The sequence below is a fragment of the Nicrophorus vespilloides genome, unplaced genomic scaffold (assembly GCF_001412225.1).
Source record: "Nicrophorus vespilloides isolate i.1.1-1 unplaced genomic scaffold, Nicve_v1.0, whole genome shotgun sequence".
Classification (NCBI taxonomy): Eukaryota; Metazoa; Arthropoda; class Insecta; order Coleoptera; family Silphidae; genus Nicrophorus; species Nicrophorus vespilloides.
Window position 1 is genome coordinate 5,899 of NW_017096647.1, and position 20,526 is coordinate 26,424.

Here is a 20,526-nt window from a genome sequence, read left to right on the forward strand (position 1 = left end):
TCAAGAAAAACTCTGTACAAGACATTCTTTAACCTTCTTAACGAAATTCTTCTCTTTTTGGCTGCAACATTTATTGATCAATTTTTTAGTAGCATTGTACAAAATATTCCATTGCATTTTGTCCAAATGTCTGAAATCTGACTTCTTAATATTAATATTGCACATTTTATTTTGCAATTTGATATACAATCTCAATTCGTCAATCGAATTAAATGCCATAATTTTATTGGTGAAAATATTGTCTTTATAAACCAATTTCTGTTTACTTTTCACATTTCCAACTGTGCTTGTCTTCTTTACATTTGATTTTCTGCATTCAATTGCATCTCCTACATCTTTATTAGCTTGTAACAGTTCTAAAGGCATTTGTTCCAACACTGCATCATTGTGTTTCTTCATCTCATCAAGAAGTTGTGTGCTGTTTTCTTGCAGCTGCAATGCTGTTCCGTCGATAGGTTTCAAAATAACGTCTTCATTCAACCACGTCGCATCAACGAAATTGTTTAAATCATTTGGAAATTCGTAATCCTCTGTTAACCATTGGACATCAGTATTTTGAAAATGTCGACGAAGTTCAATCAGATCATTGTATAATTGGCAGGTGAGTTTTAGGAGATGTTTCATTATTGCAAAGATTCTTGCGCTGATGCCGAAGAAAAGTAGAAGCATTTGCCACAGGTGACCGATCGTCAGGTACTCGTTTATTGTTGCAGCAGCATCCAAGGCACATTCGCCAATCCGACAAAACAGCTTTGCCACACCTTGCAGTTTAACTAGCAGATGATCCAGCATATTTCTGCTTGGAAAATACGTTTGAGTTTCATACTGCTTCGGCATTGTTGCTACAAAATCTGATAAATCCTTTTGAAAATCATACTGCAAATACCTCAATAGACCCTGGTTTACCTTCTCCAAGCCACGAACGAATTTGAACATTCGATACTTCGTTTTCACTAAATATAAACACCTGGACAGTAGGGCTGCCTCCATCTCCAAATGCTTCTGCGATTTGTAAACAACCTCTGCATTATTCAAATTGATTGATAACTTTGTCAAATCTGGAAATTGTTCTATTAGATATACTGCTTTATAAAATTTAATTTTTAACTTACCCAAGCTTCGTCTTTCCTCTAAATACGTACAAATCGGGGGTGCCTTTAAATCTCTCTTATTCCATAAATTCATCGTTTCTGATTATAGGTTATGTTTTGATCCTTCACCTTTGACAGAAGTTTTGGTTATAGGACCAAAATCTGACAGTTACTGTTGGACTCTGGTGTTATTCTTGAGGGTTATGTAGTGCCTTGTTATGTCACATTTCAATATTTTCGAAATGTCTTTGAGACTTAAACCGCTGCGTTTCCTTCAACAGACCAACGCACTCCACAAGGTACGTTACGTAATTGATTAGGCAATCGATTTAGCTGGGTGGCCCATTCATTGATCTCAATGTTATCATAAAATTATGCTTGCAAACAGGTTTGTAAGTGTGGAACAGCAACCAGCAGTTCCAGAGCGTCAGAGGCTATCTTCTTGGAGAAGACATTGGAGGATCCCATAATCGCTGTCACCGATAGAGACAATGTGGACATGATAGGGCCTCCGGATCCGGTTTCCAATTTGAGACCCATCGTGAGAAAAATATGCAGCAACGAGACTACCTTGCAAGAGAAGCTAAGGTTGATGCAGAATGAGACGCATAATTGGAACCAGACATTCTGGGCGGACCACAACACGAGGTTCATCAAAGTAAATTAATTAATTAAACTTGGTAATATATAGAATTTTATTAAATATTATTCTTTTAGCAAAAGAAGGATTATATTCAGAAGAAACAAGAGGAGATGAATGAAACGAGGGCATTAACTGCAGATGAACTAAGTGAATTTTACAAGGAATTCCTTGATAGCAATTGGAACATGCACGTGAATTACAATTTGCAATGGTACAAGCGTAATTTCACGTTGATGTTCCTTGCGCTCAGAGCTAGTCTACCACAAGGATTTCATTAGTAAAGTAAGTTTGATTCGATAGCTTTTTTTTAAATCACTTGGCAACTCGTTCTTTTGTTTTGCGTTTGATAAATGACGATCGGTTCGAAGATGGTCGTGATCGCGTTTATTAGTTTCCTCTTGATTATCGGCGTTCGTTCAGAATTCGTGAATACTTTTGTGGATAGGAGAGTTAATTTGGAAACGCAGCTGATTAGAGTGTGGACGACGGTGAGATTCATCCGGCACGGTTCGGAAAGTGAGAATATTTACGAATATTTGATCGACGATTATGAAGCCCAACATTACGTCAGATTCACGGACAGGGATGGCTCGATTTTGGATCATAAATTAATGAATGATGAAACTGTGCACGTTAATCTAAGTAACGAACAAGATTTGTTTCACGTCGAGGAAGTTTTTTGGAATTGCATTGTCGTTCTCCAAAAAAGAAAACCGTTTAGAAAACCGGATTATATAAGATACATTGGGAATATTTACTATTATTCGCGATACACGACGTTGCGGTACAACGTGAAGTACGTGATCGATACTCATTATTACGTGAATATCGAGCCGCACGTTGTCAACAATTACACTTCTGAATATAAGTTTACTAATCCGTTGGCGGCGCTTTCGAAGAAACGTATTGAATTTGAGATCATCACCAGTAAACCTTTGATCCATGTGATCAGCTTGGAGCGGATCATTGATGTGTCGCATTATGGAAGAATTTCGATTCATGAACGTGTTGTTTTACAAAATAATGGTCTTGATTTATATAGATTTTTTGTAAGATTTGAGTGTTAATTTCTTTGATTTCGTTTGATTTTAGGTGCTAAAGTAATCGGGTCATATAAGCCAACTGCGAAGGAATGGTTTTACACGTTTCTGCCATCATCGGCGGAGGATGTGCATCTCTATGATACTCTAGGCGTGCGGTACAATTGGAAATTCGTCCCCAATGAGAACTACACCAGCATCGAATTTCGGTCCAGGTTCCCTCTATTAGGCGGTTGGAAGTATAGCTATGATTTGTCATACACTGTTCCTTCTTACGAGTATTTGTACGTTACCGACGAAGCGCGCTATCTGCTGAAGATGAGGGTCTTCGACCATGTACTTAACGATGCAATCATCGATTCATTTGTGACCAAGGTTATTTTACCGGAGAATTCGGTGAATTACGATGTTTTGAAACCCGACGGATTTCCGAGCGATATCAGCGAAGAAACTACAATCACAACGCTGAGCTGTTTCGGTAGGAAGACTGTAGTCATCGCAGGCGGTAGTGTTATAGAGAATCATATCGACGATTTCATCATAGAGTATTCGATTGGTTGGATCAACATGCTGAGAGTTCCTTTAAAATTATCTTTATGGCTTTACATTGCCTTCATCTGTATTATTTTTACCATTCGATTTTCAGCATGGATTTCTTTGAAGTGACTTCTGTGACCCCTTTTGTTCCTAGTCTACTGAATTAAATTAAATAAATACCTCTGAACTTTTTTCTTGTCTCTAATTTACTTTCCTTGATAATTAGTGGAATTGTGCGAGTGGGATAGGATCGAAAATTGATCAATTAGTCGTTATTATTTTAAAAAATAATCATGTTTCTGCATTTTTAACATTTTAAAATATTACAATAAAAACATTAATTTTAAAAGAAAAAATAAATAATTTGAAAACATATAATCAAATAACATCTATTAAGTATAGTAATCGAATGTATAGGAAATGAGGCTCTAACTTATTGTTTTTTTTTAGGATTTTAGCCTTATAAAATCGATTATGATTCATCTATATATGTGTATACTGTAAATACTTATTACTTAATTCTTTATATTCTTCGCCTTCTTGGCTTTTATCCGGTCGACTTTCGCCTTCAGTCCATTATCGCGCTTCTTAATTGTAACGTGCTCTGCATGCCTCTCGTCCTTTTTCCTTTTCAGTTCGTTAATTCTGAAAAAAAAAAAGATTCAACATGAAATGCATCTGAGAGAAGAATAACGATTAAGTTTACTTTTCTTTTTCCAATCTGATCATTTCCTTCTTCCAAATCTCCTTGAAATCGGAACAGAATTGCAGCCACAGCTCGAAAAAGTCGTTCGGCGGAAACGTTTCCAACGTCCCACTTTTCGGCTGGAACTGATAGAATCTCATCGTCCGGATAAAAATTTGTTTACACTCTTCGAGATCCTCTCCCTCGGCTGCCAACCGTTTCTTGGCGTTCTCCAAAAACGTGTTCATCTTCTCCTTGAACGGTTCCAGATTTTCCGGCGTCGCCGCATCGATCACCTCCACCGTTCGATTTACGCAACCTGAAATCAGACATTCAATCGTTACTTCTTTCTAGATTTTTATTTGCAATTTTTCAGCCAAACCGTTTAGTTTCTTTTGCAAATTGTTCAGAGTTCCGTGGAGGTCATCGAAGTTGACGGACGCCGCACCGCTGATGTCGCTAAGCTTCGGAACCGGCAGATTGTTGACGTTGGAAAGAGGATTCTCCAATTTCTTCACGCATAGTCTGACTATGTAGTGGAGAAGAGTCGTCTGGGAATCCTTCGATTTTACGTCCTTGAGCTTCGCCAGGATTTCTAATCCGAAACCGTCCGCTTGGCCGCGCGACATGTTTCCTCCGTTCATATAATTCCCCAATGTTAATATGATAGCCATCACCTCTTTTAAGCTTTCGTTCGTTGTCAGAAACTGCAATTATTACATGATTTTATGATTTCTATACAAGAGAATCTCTATATCTTACTTTGCATGTGTTCTTGATGTTTGATAAAGTAACTTCGATGGCAGCTAGTGATTCGTCGAATTCAGTGATGAACATGAAGCAAGAAATGCGTTCAGCAAAATTGGAAATCTCAGCAAGATCGTACAAAAATTGCTCGGGTTTGTCTAAAGCGAGTTCTGGTTTATCCTGGACGTGGCTCTTAATTAGTTCCAGTTCTTCGCCGCTGGCCCTCTGAAATCAAAACAACTGTAAAAAAAAAACTGCAATTGCTTCGTTTCAAGCAAACTCACAGCCTCGTAAATCTGCTGCAAAGCCTCCAAACTGACGACTGATGTATCAAAGTTGTAGATGGCCGCTTCGATCTCGTGGATTTCCACGTGCAAACTCTGCGCCAATATACCGACGTTCTGGGATCTCTTGCTGTCCAATAACTTTATCGCTTCCGCTTTAGGTTTAGCTTCGACCTTTTTCTTTGTGGGCTTCGAGGTCACCACTTGCCTGGAGAAGAGGTCGGTGAATTCCGTCAGGTTGTCCAGAGTCACCTCGTCCAAATGCAACCACAAGGGTTGCGCATCTCCCGTCGGGGAATCGGTGGAATCCACGGCTGGATTGTTCATCGCCGCTCGTTGCCTCACCAGAATGCGGGTCCAGTAAAGCGGTTTCATGGGTGCCACAGGATTCACGGGACTTTTCCTTATAGCTGAAATCCGATAACGAATCTTTATTTACTTTTGATGTTAGAAAAAAAACATGGTCTGAGATTGCGATTTTAACAATTAAGCGGAAAAGAAAATAATAAAGTGTTTTTCTCACCTGAAAACGTGGGTGGTGGTGGACCCGCTAAAAACAAGGTAAGGAGGAATAGTGCATTCAACTACAACTGAACAGTAACGAATAAAAAGTAAATAAAGTAAAGTAAAAACAAACAAAAATAAATGCATTTAAAACACTTATTTAAAAACGTCATCTCGGGGATTGGAAGTAATTTATTAAAAGTTAATATTTTAACTCTGTTTGATTGTTTTTATCATGCAAATAATTTATAATATTCTAGTAGAAATGATTATGATTTTCTTGGTATTTAGTGAATGATTCATTCCTCTAGTGACTATTTTGTAGACAAATAATGATGGTTTTTTTGTTTGTAATAGGCCGGGGTTGACAATGACTCGATTTGTACTCAATTGCAATTTATGTTTGGAGCATTAATTTTAGTTTTATGTAGCCAACCCTGGCTGAGGTTTAGGTGACATTTTCAGTGAGATTTAATGGATCACTTACATGCTTTGTTCGCGTTCCATCCTCCAACTGGTGGCGTTGGAAAAGGTGATGGACCACCCATTGGAGGTGGCGGCGGAGGTCCTCCCATTCCTGGTGGAGGTGGCGGTGGAGGAGGGCCGCCCATACCTGGAGGAGGCGGCGGCGGAGGTGGTCCACACATTCCTGGAGGCGGCGGAGGAGGAGGTGGTCCACCCATGCCAGGTAGTGGTGGTGGAGGAGGAGGACCACCCATGCCAGGTAGTGGTGGTGGAGGAGGAGGACCACCCATGCCTGGTAGTGGTGGTGGAGGAGGAGGACATGGACCTAAACCTAACATAGGTGGTGGTGGTGGTATAGGAATACCTGCACCTGGCATAGGAGGTGGAGGTGGACAAGTGAAACTAGGCATCGGAGGAGGAATAGGAGCTTCAATTTCTGTCGTCGGATAAGATGTTGCTGGCATTGGAGGTGGCGGAGGAGCTGTAGTAATATTTACAGAGACCGGAGCAACTGCTATATCTTGAGAGAGCCGTGTAGAAGAACTCGGCACCGTAGGAGCAGCGATTAAATTATTTAATCCATTAACTTGCACCGAATCTCCAATAACACCGTCGCCACTTTGTCTTTCGCTGAGCCTCATCGTCCATCCGCACTGTTTGCACACAGCCTTTCCATCATCATTATCACTAACATCTAACTTATTATTATCATCATCGTCACTGGTCCCAATACTTTTATCACAGCCATTCTTTTTCCTATCAGTTTGCTCCTCCGGCGAAGCAAAATCCTCGACGGCGTTCGTCGTCAATGTCTGGATGTCGATGAGCGTTTTGTACTTCTCGTTCTCCTGCTTCAGCTTCTCAATTTGCGATTGAAGATCCTCAAACATCGACTCTTTGTTGGAGATGTTATTAGCATCAGAAGCGCTCGGAGATTGAGGAGATGCGGACTTTGAGGATTCCAGGGAATCCGTGTACGTCGGAGGCCACGAGTACTGGCTCAGTTTACCTGGTGTATCCGCAATCGGGGCCGGCGCCTCGGAGTGTGCCCAATAATACATTAAATCCGGCTAAAACTGATGATGAGTATTTCCAAGATACACACATTAAAAACTATTAACTATTTACCTTGAATATATTGTACATCGGAAGATTATTGTCGGAGATCTGCCTGAGGACGCCGGCCGCTAAGAGATGAGTGCAGAATTGAATGGCCAGCAGCTTCAGATCCTGAGGATTGTTGATTAGACACAGGTACTCGTCTTCTCGAAACTCAGAGATATACCAGTTGATCAGCATGTGGCCTTAAAAACAATGAACGACATCAGGTAAAACCGAACGAATCCTTCCCTCTACCATCAACCCTTGCTGACTCATGATTATTGCTCATCTTCGATAATTAACACTTATTAATTTATATATTATTGTTTGTTACAAAAAAGATAGCGCATGCAAATCGTCAGTTAGTCACGAGGCCATTGTTCGCGCCTCGAAAGCCCGTCGCAGATTGCAGACTTCGCTGCTTCAAAATACAATTTTACTCCTGTTATTTTACTTTTTTTTTTTCTCTTCTTGCCTTCTTCCTGCAAGGATTCATGCCCGGCTGCTCTTGTTATTCATTAGAATCAAACAGCCATGTCCACAGCGGCGCAGCTCTCGACGTACGTAAAACTTTCCCAAACGTGATGATCTCCAAAAAAAAATAAATAAGAAGAAACATATCCATCTTGCACATTGCCTCTTGCAAATTGGAAACAATTAAAACCGGGAAACAGAAACCTCGCGCGCGCTCGCTTGAATTACGTAATGCTGATTACCATGCGAGGCTCTAATTGAAACTTATTCCATTTTCGGTCCATTATTAATAGTTTTCAGTGTGGAAAATTATAACGCTTCTGCTGCTGAAGAGGCTGAAACGTCCGCGCGTTTGTTAATTCATTAATTACAATGCCACAAACATTTGTTGTTGCTGTTTGCTTGCTGTTGTTGTTATTGTTGCCACCGCGCCGCTGTCTCCGAATGACTAATTTCAATTTGGAAATGTTATAATTGCCGACCTTATTTCCATTATTAATTAAAACTACCCCGAATTTCATGCATTCTACAAACTCTGTTTTTATATTTAAATACACATACATTACAAGATTCAATTACGAAACACTTATTAATTCTAAGTACAAATAGAAAAAGTTATTTTATAACTCAATATTCGCTAATTAATATAATTTTAAGTTAATTAACATTTACAACATTTTTGATTGATGGTGATGTATATTAATATACATAGTTTGAACACGAACTTCAGCACTTAAATTAATGAATCTGCAATATTTTTATAATAAGAATTTCTATTATTAACTTCCAGTTCCAAAATCTGAAATATCACATAAATTTTATGTGTTTTTTTTTAATTGCATTGATGATAATTAATTAATTTAATATGTAAAATGTGTATTGAATGAACATCGTTTGAACACGAACTTTAGCACTTAAATTAATGAATCTGCAATATTTTTATAATAAGAATTTCTATTATTAACTTCCAGTTCAAAAATCTGAAATATCAGATAAATTTTTTGTGTTTTTTTTTAATTACATTGATGATAATTAATTAAATGAATATGTAAAATGTGTATTGAATGAAATTATTTTACCTTTGCTTTGCTTTGTAGAAAACTTTCACTGTTTGTTAAATAAACGAATTGATTCAGTCGTAAAGGAAATTGTAAATGTAAGAAAAGTAACCGTCTCGCCTTAACGGAAAGATGAGCTCACTGTACGAATCGAATAAACACACAAAAAAAAACTATATGTAGACGACCCATGTTGATATTTTCCAGTTCCAATTCTCATGTAAATAGTATTTTGTAATGAGCATGAAGTCATGAAATACTAATCCAAAGATGCGTTGCGCAAACATTTGTAAACCGACGGGAAAAAAAAAACATAACAGACACAAATACACATGATGATAATGACTTCCCGATAATTGGAACAGCAAACGCGAGTTTCGCGTTCCCGAAAATTTCGTAACGCCCACCAAATTTGTATTTACCAAAAAAAGAAGTGTTAATTGAATGAAGATAACTTCAGTTGGATTGTAATAATAATAATAATTAAGATGTTGTGTTACCTTCGAAGACTTCGTATAGTTGAAAGTCTAGCTTTTCCGGGACGAATCTGGGCCTGGTGACCTTCGACTCGGTGCTGACGAGCGTCAGGGATGCCACCTTCTTGAGCACCTCTGTGCCTGCCAATTTCGTCGTTTCCTGTGAGGGCATCCCCGAGGACACCGACATGTGTCTCTTGATCTCATGACGACCTGCGCTCATCCGAAAACAAAGTTTAGATTATATTTTCTACAATTGCCCTCTCTGTCTCCTCTCGCTTATCTCGTTTTCTATTGTGTTTGCTAAACTTTTTACTTAATTCCTCCGGCGCAACAACAGTACACCCAGGCGACTCGATTACGTAACGTGCATATCATAATCGAGTCGCAAGCCGAAAAACATTTGCAATTTAAATGCGTGTGCAAGAGAATTATCGTTGCGCAACAGCGACTACCTTCTTCTTTCTTCTGCTAATTATTGCACGCCATTATATAAACGATTACACCAGTGCATGTAATGAATGCACCTAGTCGGGATCAACGCTCTCGAAATTAGTCATTTGCATGTGGACAAAGAAAACAGCTACCTGATTAATAAACGTGTAGGAGGTATATTGTTTCATACAAAAAAAATATATATATATATAAATATAAGTCTTAATTATCTGATTGTACAAGAAAGCTTCTGCGCGTTCAATTTCATTTGCAAATCCATCAGTTGTCCCATGAAGCTGAAATTCGGACAAACGATCGGTCTCAGGTTCTTCACGAAAGCGAACGCGTCCGTCATTCTGGTTCCGTTCCGAATCATCAGGTAGGCTATGATTATCGTCGGACTTCTCGAGACACCGGCTTGACAATGCACCAATACCCTTTGACCCATCTCCTTAGCTTCTTCGATGAATTCAAAAGACTCGTCAAAGTATTGCGTTAAATCTTGATCGGCATCATCGAAAACGGAGAACCGTTTCCAAATTATACCGTCGCAGCCTTCGTTTTCGCTACGACGTGAGCTCACGTTCAAAACGTGAGTTATGTCTAAGCTCTTCAACAGTTGCAGATCGGAAGCGTCCCGTGCATTTCCCAAATACAAATACGGTAGAATCTGCGATACATCTTGACTTTCCATCTTCTCCTTCAGCGCATCATCGTCGGAGATCAATTTGCCAGATGGCATCAGCAATTTCAGACAGCTTTTGCCCATTTTTATCGTTGAGTAAATATTACAAAGGGATGCTTGCGCAATGAACTTAGATCATTAGCTAATCTCTTAGTAATCTCTTTGAGTAATTTCTTAATTTAGATTTAATATTCGTTATTGCACTAGATAGAACAATAGAAATCCGGATATTACACCCGCTATTTTCGAATTTACACTGAACTGTTTTTATCCGAAGAATGCTATTCTTCTTATCAACGAACAGTTACCTTTTTTTTCAACGAACACAACAATTTATCGCTGAATGTTTTTAGTTTTTCAACACCGGTTTTTACATATATTTTTATTTCTGCACAGAAATAACACAAAATATTTGTAAGGAAAACTGAGGAAATACCAAATATACAATTTAATTATATATATAATGATAATGATTCATTTTAAACGTTTGTAATCATTTCACTTATGCAATATTACATCATCGTTGCAATAAAATATTATTATAACGTAATTAGACAAAATATTTGAAACAAACTAAAGTTAAGTCAACTTTCCCTTTAGTTAATATACATAAAAATATGTGTTGCTTAATTATTTTGCATTGAAGAATTTCGATACTTTTAAACAAATTTTTATAAGCAAAATGGAATTATTCTTGAAAATTATAAGTGAATAAACAAAATAAATTATTTGAAGTACAATAAAAGTTGGGTCATAAAGGAAAATCATTAAATTACGGTAATTATTTACACGTTATATGCTGTTATTATGTATGGGAAACGTTTGTTTTTGTACTTAATGAGACAAATTATATTTTATTAACAAAATGATAATTGGCAGTTAAGTAAATTATATATAATTTTTTTCAAAAATATTGTTTACTAATTGAAACTGAAGTTGTTGTAAATATAAATAATTGGTTTGTTTGAAATTGCTTTTGGATCAACAGGTAAATTTGTTAACTCTTTGGTTATGTTGTTGTTATTGTTGTTATTTGTTTTGATGCGAATGTTAAATGGTTGTATCGCCTTGAATGCGTTTTCTTCGACTCACCTGGTTTAGGTTGCATATCGGTCGAGTCGTTATCTCCTCGTTGTGCAGAATCCTTGGACATATTTGAACATGTCTTCGTATCTCCGAGCGTTGACAGATCAGCTGCGACGAAATTCTGGAGGTCTGCGCGCTCTTCGCCAGTTGAACTCGCGTACTCGTGCAGAGCTCCCGCATACTCGATGTTATTATCATTGTCGTCGTCCTCATCCGTAGCGCAAACGATGTGCTCTTCCTCTTCCTCCTGGTTACCTTCTTCGTCGAGCAGAAGGTTCTCCTCCTCTTCATCGAAGTTCATCTGACTCGTCTCGGACACGCTGAGCTTACTGAGCTTACGGTTGACCTCCTCCCGTCGGGCCTTGTACTCGTTGAGCTTGAAGCTGTTCAAAGGCAAGCTTTGAGCGTCCGTTGAAGATGGTCCATCGAGGACGCTTTCTTGGCTGTAGTAGCACTCGTTGATTTCAGTGGAGAATTCCACAGGAGTCAACGGATCAGTGAAATGCGTGTCGGAGGATTCGTTGCTTTGCGGAGACGTCACCGACGGCGTCTTCTCCTCGATCCAAAGCTCCTCCGGCGTCTTCACCGGAGTCTCGATCACCTCCACCAGTCCACCTGTTGCTCCCAGATCACCGTGGGGTTGAGCCTCCACCCCGATGTCCGTGAACTGGGGCTCCTCGTGTTTCCCCCTTTTGCCTCTGTTCTTCATGAAATTCTTCATCTTGGGCGTCTTTCCACCGGCCGCCTTGGCATCGCCCGCCATCGTGTTCCCCATGCTGCTGCTTCTATACTCGCGCACAAACAAACAAAACCAAAATTTATATCATCGTCCGAAGAAACACAACCTTTCACAACATCCAAACGCCCTTAATAGATAAACGCACAGCGAGTTGCCGATCTAAGCGCACCATTTTCCCCTCTCAACAAACCCAAAATGATTGTTCACATGCTTTCACTGTATTTATCCGTAACGATGGAAAGGCGAAAAAATCCGTGGCCTAGGACAGTGTGGGGTTGTGAAAGAATAATACGCGACTGCGCCGCGCCTTGCCACCCCCGCAACTGATCGATTTTCCGTCAAAAGCGCCCAAGTTTCGGAAAGACCATCACTACTTACTAAATACATGTAATTTAGATCAGAGAGATCAAAAGGTCATCGAAAACGCACCACTGTTTGAACAAGAACCGGACGCTTCTATCTACTTCCAGTGCGTTCTATTTTTAATGCTACGCTCACATATTATCTAATGTTGGGACTTGCAATCACTTCCACTTAAAATAAAAATCGTGTACGTAAAATCATTAAAGCAATGCTAATTATTGCAGCAACAACAACAACATCAAAACAATTTAAATTGGACGCGCGTCACTTTTCATTCCAGAAAACTTTCGAACTGTTACTCACAATTAAATTACATAATTGAGTTTTTAATTAACTTAAAATTTACCGACTTAATTAACGATACTCACAATTGTATTACTCAGCCAATACTGAATTAACAATCAGCATATGTTTTTTTTTTAAATTTAAAATTATTTTCGCGCGCCGCGCAAATAAAGTTGCCTATAACAAATTTCCGTTCAACTGAATTTTCTTTAAATTCAAAAACAAAATTACCTACAGATTTATAGTTTACTAATTAATTACTAATTAAGAAATATTCTTTGACAAGTTTTAAATTCATATAAAAATTACATACAATTTGCATTCATTCCATCAATGATTTTATACATAATTACTAAGCTTATAAACTTTCTTACTTCATAATTTATATTTGTTTAATTTACTTACCTGAAAAATAGTTTCATTTTGATGTAATTTTTTTTCTGCAATTTTACACTAACAATTTTGACTTAAGGTAACTGGATTTATAAATTTACACCAATCCAAATAATAAATTAGGCTAACGTCCTTAGTAACCAAATAAATAAATGTCAAATAAATAAATGTCAATTGGTACATGAATTAACTAATATTACAGATTTCTGTAAAACAAATATTTTCTGTATAATCGTAATAAATTATATAACTATTTTGTTAAATAATTTTATACAGAATTGGAAAGTTTACAACATTATTATTTGGAAAATATTTTCATTTTGATGTATTTTTTGTTGTTACAATTTTACAGTAACAATTGAGACTTAAGGCAACTTGATTTATAATTACACCAATTCGAAATAATAAATTATATAGAACCACATCAATATGTGAATACTCACTAAATTATGAAAATACTGCATCTTTTAAATACATTCCATCTATTATAGTTTACGAGAAAATCACCAATTTCTGAATACACTTCTTTTTCGGGCGTTAATTTTTCATTTTTTCAACGCGAATTACAGCCAAATAGATGAATCCTCAGCAATGTATGAATACTCGCTATATTCCCCAAACATTCAGTTTTCATTTACATCTTTTGGATACATTCAATTTATTATAGTTTACGAGAAAAACACTAAATTGTGAAGACACTGCTTTTTCGAACTTTCATTTTCCATTTTTTCAACCCGAATTACAGACAAATAGATTAATTCTCTGCAATGTATGTATACTTGCTATATTCCCCAAACATTCAACATTCATATTCATCTTTTGGATATATTCAATCTATTATAGTTTCCGAAAAAATCACTATCTTATGAAAACACTTCTTTTCCAAGCGTTAATTTTTTCATCTTTAAATTTAAAGACAAATGAATGAAATCACAGAAATGTATGAATACTGCCTGCATTTCATAAATATTCAACTTTTATACACATATTTTGGATACAATCAATCTATTATAGTTTCCGAAAAAAATACTAAAATGTGAAAATTTTGTTTTGTGTTTTTATTTGATTCTATATTTAAAGGCAATTATCTATATAAAGATGAAATTAAAAGTAAATTTACAGCCAAAAGTATTATTTACAGCCAAATAGATGAATTCTGAAGAATGTATGATTACTCGCTACATTCCCCAAACATCCTGATTTCATAATCACTAAATTGTGAAAACAATGCTTTTTCGAGCGTTAATTTTCCATTTTTTCAACGCGAATTATAGCCAAATAGATGAATCCTCAGCAATGTCTGAATACTCGCTACATTCTCCACATATCCTGATTTTATATGCATCTTTTGAATACATTCAATCTGTTATAGTTTCCGAGAAAATCACTAAATTGTGAAAACACTTCTTTTTCGAACGTTAATTTTCTATTTTTTCAACGCGAATTACAGCCAAATAGATGAATCCTGAACAATGTATGAATACTCGCTACATTCCCCAAACATCCTGATTTCATATGCATCTTTTGAATACATTCAATCTATTATAGTTTCCGAGAAAATCACTAAATTGTGAAAACACATCTACTCCAAGCGTTATTTTTTCAACTTTAAATTACAGACAAATGAATAAAACCACAGAAATGTACGAATACTCCCTGCATTTCCTAAATATTCAACTTTCATATACATCTTTTAGATATAATTAATTTATTATAATATCCGAAAAAAATACTAAAATGTGAAAATATTAATTAAATTTAATTAAAATTAAAAGTAAATTTATTATTTTAAAGAAGATTAGAAGATATTAGAAGATTGAACATAAATATTGATCAATTATATAAAATTATGTGAAAAGACATTATCTATTTTATGTAATAAATGCAATAAATTATTATTGATTGATTCTGACAATCGTACATTGTAAAACTCGTTCAATTATTCAATAGATCCGTTAATTGAATATAGTGCTTCCAACTTGAATTACGTTTGTTTTGTGTCCGCAATTATAAAATTACAATTCGAGACCCGAAAGTAATTGCAATTAAATAAATAAATGCACATCGCGATTGTTTTTGCGTTGTGCGAAACGCAATAATAAATACGAAATCTCGTCTCATTTCACGTTTTGCTCAATAATATTATTATTAATTTTCTTTTTCGGTCCGCAACAATAAACACAATAAATAATAACACACGTTAATTATTAGCATATGAATATTGTTATTATTCGCAATCGACGACGCGATTAATAAATTAATTAAAATCCACATGGAATTTCATAAACGAAGATAATTGAAAGCATTTAGTTTCGTATATATAAATTAATTAATTTATGATGTTTTTTTTTGTGTTCATATTTCGCAGCATGAAAAGAATTAAAAGAAATAAAAAGTTTCATTGTTAAGTTTTCATTTTGCGGGGTAATTGTGGAATTGCTTCGATACAAATTTTAATTAAAAACCGCAAAAAAAACCGTTTTTTAGTTCTCATTTAATTTAGTGTATTTGCTCTCTTTCGTTCTCTATAACTATGTATGTCTCTATTATTCAAGTGTTCTTGTAACGCTGAGAGCTTTATGGATGTTTGCTGCAAACGTTGAACAAAAGACACATAATGCTATTGAATGTGTGCAACGTAGTCTAAATTTTGCAATGCTTTGTCGGAATTGTCTATTTGTTTGGTAATTCCGTTACACAGGATATTACGTGTAACGGACCCGGCGCATCCGCCGATGTTGTATTAGTTTCTGGATTAGCTCGGACGTTTATTCGGTTTGTGCTTTAACGGACCGATGTTTATTCAGATACACATCCTAACTGATCATTATTTACTCAGAGAATGAATCTTTACATATTTAAACAATAATTACACATTTTTTAACCGAAAATCTCCATAGTCAAACATTAATATTAAACAAATTTAATACTACTTCTATTAGTAAAGATTTTTTGCTCTGAGTAAATTGAATTTCATTTATCCATTAATTAAAAAAAAAACATATTTATTTGTCCACTTAAATAATAGAATATTCTCATTAAAGACAAAATAATCAATAAAATGTAGTATTTTTCATTTTTTTTATTTGATTTTTTTTTGAAAAATTTATTTCATTATTACATACTTATTAGTAGATTTTCTTTTAAATTAGATATTACTATGGTTATAAAGTACACTTTATAATTGTAACAAATTCAATAAATAATATATAGTATTGATGTTTTTTGTTATACAATTATGTTTAAAAAAAAACTGTATTTATTACAAATTTTCTTTACTTACATCATAGAATTCGCCAGGTTATGACTTAATAAGGGGAAAACTATTGAAAGAACTCACATTGAAAGAAATTATTTTGATCACTCGAATATTTAATACTATACTATGTACAGGTTACTAAACCAGGAAAACTTGTCGAAGAAATCAAGTCGTACAAACCCATAAGTCTTCTACCGATATTATCAAAAGTTTTCGAAAAACTTCTTGCTAACTGATTGCAACCTATTATAGCGTCAAATAAGCTGATACCAGATACCATCAGATTGGATTTCGTTGCAAACATGGCACAATAGTGCAAGTAAACGGATTAGTAAATATCATCTACCAAGACCTGGAAAGTAAAAGATACTGCTCGGCTGCCTTTTTAGACATAACGCAAGCTTTTGACAAAGTTTGGCATCACGGACTACAATACAAAATAAAAGGTTCCAATCAAAATGCATAAGAAAAATTATTAGGGCTCCATGGTTCGTCAGGAATAAACAAATACACGAAGATCTTCATATAGATATGGTCGAGGATACAATAGCAACATTTAGTAGTAGATACCAAGAAAGACTGGAATCACATACTAATGTTCTGGCTATTGGCCTATTCGACAACAGTGAAATCACAAACAGGCTGAAGCGTTGCATACCACTAGATTTAGTATATAGATTTAAGTAATTATTAATGTTTAAATCATCATAATGGTAACTATCCACTATGTCAACCGCAATGTTAAATTTACTCAATGTTCACATTGATCTGCTACAATTGTGAGATTTCTATTTTGTTATGAAATTAGTTTACAATGTTCAAAAATGTATTACAATATATTTCATAGTAATTTTTTTTGTAACTTATATATCAGTAGAGTTTTAATTTACACTTTTAGAATATAAAAAGTTCAAACAATAATACTAATTGGTATTCATGTATTTTTCTAATTGTTTGCGATTCCACTATTTCATTTTACTGTGAATTTGCTACTATCCTTGACATTGTCATTGTCCATCGACTTGGCTGAAGGTCCATATGCTGAACCTCATTCATTTCACTGTCCATCTGTGATGAACGATTGCCCTATTGCTGCAAGCACCAAGAGGGCTCATAAAGGGCCTGGCTTTTGATCAGGATTTGAACCTATGACCATTGGCACGTGGGTAGGGCGCCCTTCTTTCTTTTTCAAATGTCTAAAAAAATAATTATTTTTCTAAAAAAAATATATTTATCACAAATATTCTTTAATTAGATCATACAATGAAAAATAAATCAATGTAGTATCCAATAAGTCTACTGCCAGATTTGTGCAAATATTTAATTGTTTGCTAGAATATTTTAGAAAATTACATAATTATAGCTATTTTAATCTTCATCATTTCATAAAACAAGTTCATTAAGTAATATTAATTAATAATGGTGATTTTTCTCTTTTTTTTGCAATTTTTATGGTATTTCTTAAAAAAATAAACTTTTACATTTTATTTTCCATTTGCTATAAATTCAATAAAAAATCCAAATTATTGTAATAATTTTATTATTATTTTTATTATATAATTTAGTTTATGCAATAAATTTAAACTAGATTATAAAGATAATTCGCATCAAGTTTTCCTGATGTTAATTACAAAACTATTTGTTTTGTTTATGCGATTGCGGTGATAAATTGCATGAGAAAATCTGGCTGCAGAAAGCACGAACAAAGATTACGTTTAAAGCAGTTTCGCTCCAACTAAAACTCTGCCACCGGCTAATTCCGACGCTTCTGAGACTAATCCAAAATAATTACATGAACTTAAACGTTTCACTTTAAGAACACAAGAAATAAACTTATTATATGTACACATACTCATTTATTAAAATGTAAATATATTAATAAAAATATTATTTTTTTTACAAAATAAATGTTTAGTTATTATAATAATTATATAATTACTTACATAATTACAGGAAAAAATATATAAGAAAATAATTAACATCAATATGTTTTTCTTAGACTCTTTTCCTATGAGTAATAATAATCATTACAATTTGTAATTCAATAATAACAAATTTATAGAAAAAAATCACAGGAAAAATTATACAATTATATAAAAACAATCAGTCAAGATAAATGAGAGAAATATTTTTCTTAACATTCATTTTATTAGACACTATATACGGTTTGAATTAATGAGAATTGTTTAGTAATGAAATTGATTACACAATTGCATTATTTGTTTAAATGAAAGTAAATGTGAAAACTTGTTGCTATATTTACACTATTTCCTATATTTTTTTTAATAGGATTTTATTTGAGTTAATTTTTTGATAAATTGACAATAATTATTTAATAATTCAACTATTATATAATTACATAAAAACAATATGAATAGAAAATAATTGTTTACTAATGGTATAATTGCATAATAACATATATTTTTATAAAATTTTAATTAATTTTAGACTTTTTTTGTTAATTAGATAAATTAATAATAATTGTTTAGTTAAATTGAAAAGTTTTTTATTAATACATTTGTTTAGAGGCTTTAATATATTTCAAACAGCGAATTGATAATAATCATCTAGTAATGGTAGAATTACACAATTTCCTTTATTTTATTTTCAAATTTGATTTAATTTTAGACGTTTTTTTTGTTCATTAACAATAATTGTTTAATAATTCAACTATTATATAAATTTAAGAAAAATCAATATTAATAGATGTTAAGATCCAAAAAAATGTTTAGTTTTTACAACAATTATATAATTACTTACATAATTACAGGTAAATATATAAGAAAACACTTAATATCAATATGTTTTTGTTAACAAATATTTTTCTTTAACTCTTTTCCTATGTGTAATAATAATCATTACAATTTGTAATTCAATAATAACAAATTTATAGAATCACATGAAAAATTATACAAGTATATAGATAAAATCAGTCAAGAAAAATGAGAGAAATATTTTTCTTAACATTTATTTTATTAGACACTATATACGGTTTGAATTAATGAGAATTGTTTAGTAATGAAATTGATTACACAATTACATTATTTGTTTAAATGAAAGTAAATGTGAAAACTTGTTGGTATATTTACACTATTTCCTATATTTTTTTTATAGGATTTGATTTCAGTTAATTTTAGACGTTATTTTTTGATAAATTGACAATAATTACTCAATAATTCAACTTTTATATAAATGAAACAATATGAATAGATGAGAAAAACCTCTAAATAAACTAAATAATAATAGTTAAGTTAATGGAAAAAGTTCGTTATTTATACATTTTTTTAGAGGCTCTAATATATTTCAATAAGTGAATAGATAATAATTGTTTACTAATGGTATAATTGCATAATTACATACATTTTTATAAAATTTTAATTAATTTTAGATTTTTTTTGTTAATTAGATAAATTAATAATAAATTTTTAGTTAAATTGAAAAGTTTTTTATTTATACATTTGTTTAGAGGCTTTAATATATTTCAATGAGCGAATTGTTAATAATTATCTAGTAATGGTAGAATTACACAATTTCCTTCATTTTTTTTTCAAATTTGATTTAATTTTAGACGTTTTTTTTGTTCATTAACAATAATTGTTTAATAATTCAACTATTATATAAATTTAAGAAAAATCAATATTAATAGATGTTAAGATCTATTGTTTTAGTATTTGATGAAATTTTGATTAATTTAGGGCGTCTATGGAGTGCTCGCAAATTAATATGCATCGTCGTAGGAGGCGATGCACCCGGCGCATCCACCAAAATTCCGAAATTAGTTTTGACGTATCCTCGAGAAGTTTCTAGCAATGAGAGGGAACACGTGAGGGGATGAAGTTCTGATGAGGTTAAGACCGACGGACGATTGAATTTCAATAATGCAGCGTGGTGTGTGTTGTTTGCGTGCAGACGTAGAGGGGTTGTTGTATGAAGAGGGAGAGTTGGGTCCAGTGTTATGAATAGAATGTAATTTGATTAAACAATGGAATTGGCTGCGGAACGCGAACGCAACTACATTAAGACCATTTATCCGTGAAACCACTTTATTAGCAAACGCTGGTTTTCATTCCCATTACCGGAACACCGTTTCCGTTTGGGGGGTTGGAGGTTTCCAAGTGGAGTTTCCAAAGCTCACTGATAACAAAACAATTAGATGATTAATAAATAAACAGAGGG

General features: G+C 34.0%; 5 protein-coding genes across 6 annotated transcripts; 2 read left to right on the forward strand and 3 right to left on the reverse strand.

Moving 5' to 3' along the window:
• LOC108557761 lies at positions 1-1,199 on the reverse strand. The gene is made up of 2 exons (XM_017914414.1): positions 1,113-1,199; positions 1-1,058 (listed from the first exon to the last, which is right to left on the reverse strand). The coding sequence occupies exons 1-2, from the start codon at positions 1,183-1,185 to the stop codon at positions 1-3; spliced, it is 1,131 nt and encodes a 376-aa protein (XP_017769903.1). The 5' UTR covers positions 1,186-1,199.
• A 31-nt stretch (positions 1,200-1,230) lies between these two features.
• LOC108557767 (APOPT family protein Y39B6A.34, mitochondrial) lies at positions 1,231-2,915 on the forward strand. Its single transcript, XM_017914421.1, has 4 exons — positions 1,231-1,390; positions 1,480-1,749; positions 1,809-2,016; positions 2,827-2,915. The coding sequence occupies exons 1-3, from the start codon at positions 1,310-1,312 to the stop codon at positions 2,010-2,012; spliced, it is 555 nt and encodes a 184-aa protein (XP_017769910.1). The 5' UTR covers positions 1,231-1,309; the 3' UTR covers positions 2,013-2,016; positions 2,827-2,915.
• Positions 2,085-3,502, forward strand: LOC108557762 (dolichyl-diphosphooligosaccharide--protein glycosyltransferase subunit 1-like). The gene is made up of 2 exons (XM_017914415.1): positions 2,085-2,760; positions 2,827-3,502. Exons 1-2 carry the CDS (start codon positions 2,085-2,087, stop codon positions 3,438-3,440), a joined length of 1,290 nt encoding a protein of 429 aa, XP_017769904.1. The 3' UTR covers positions 3,441-3,502.
• A 221-nt stretch (positions 3,503-3,723) lies between these two features.
• On the reverse strand, positions 3,724-12,518 carry LOC108557765 (protein cappuccino). 2 transcript variants are annotated; one of them, XM_017914417.1, is made up of 10 exons: positions 11,318-12,518; positions 9,130-9,318; positions 7,125-7,300; positions 6,019-7,066; positions 5,551-5,577; positions 5,028-5,437; positions 4,759-4,968; positions 4,379-4,703; positions 4,018-4,315; positions 3,724-3,956 (listed from the first exon to the last, which is right to left on the reverse strand). In XM_017914417.1, the coding sequence occupies exons 1-10, from the start codon at positions 12,084-12,086 to the stop codon at positions 3,827-3,829; spliced, it is 3,582 nt and encodes a 1,193-aa protein (XP_017769906.1). In that variant the 5' UTR covers positions 12,087-12,518; the 3' UTR covers positions 3,724-3,826. The 2 variants fall into 2 exon arrangements, with proteins under 2 accessions (XP_017769906.1, XP_017769907.1); XM_017914418.1 differs by lacking the exon at positions 5,551-5,577.
• On the reverse strand, positions 9,328-10,561 carry LOC108557766 (dual specificity protein phosphatase 10-like). The gene has a single exon (XM_017914419.1). The coding sequence runs from the start codon at positions 10,307-10,309 to the stop codon at positions 9,767-9,769; it is 543 nt and encodes a 180-aa protein (XP_017769908.1). The 5' UTR covers positions 10,310-10,561; the 3' UTR covers positions 9,328-9,766.
• Positions 12,519-20,526: the final 8,008 nt, after the last annotated feature.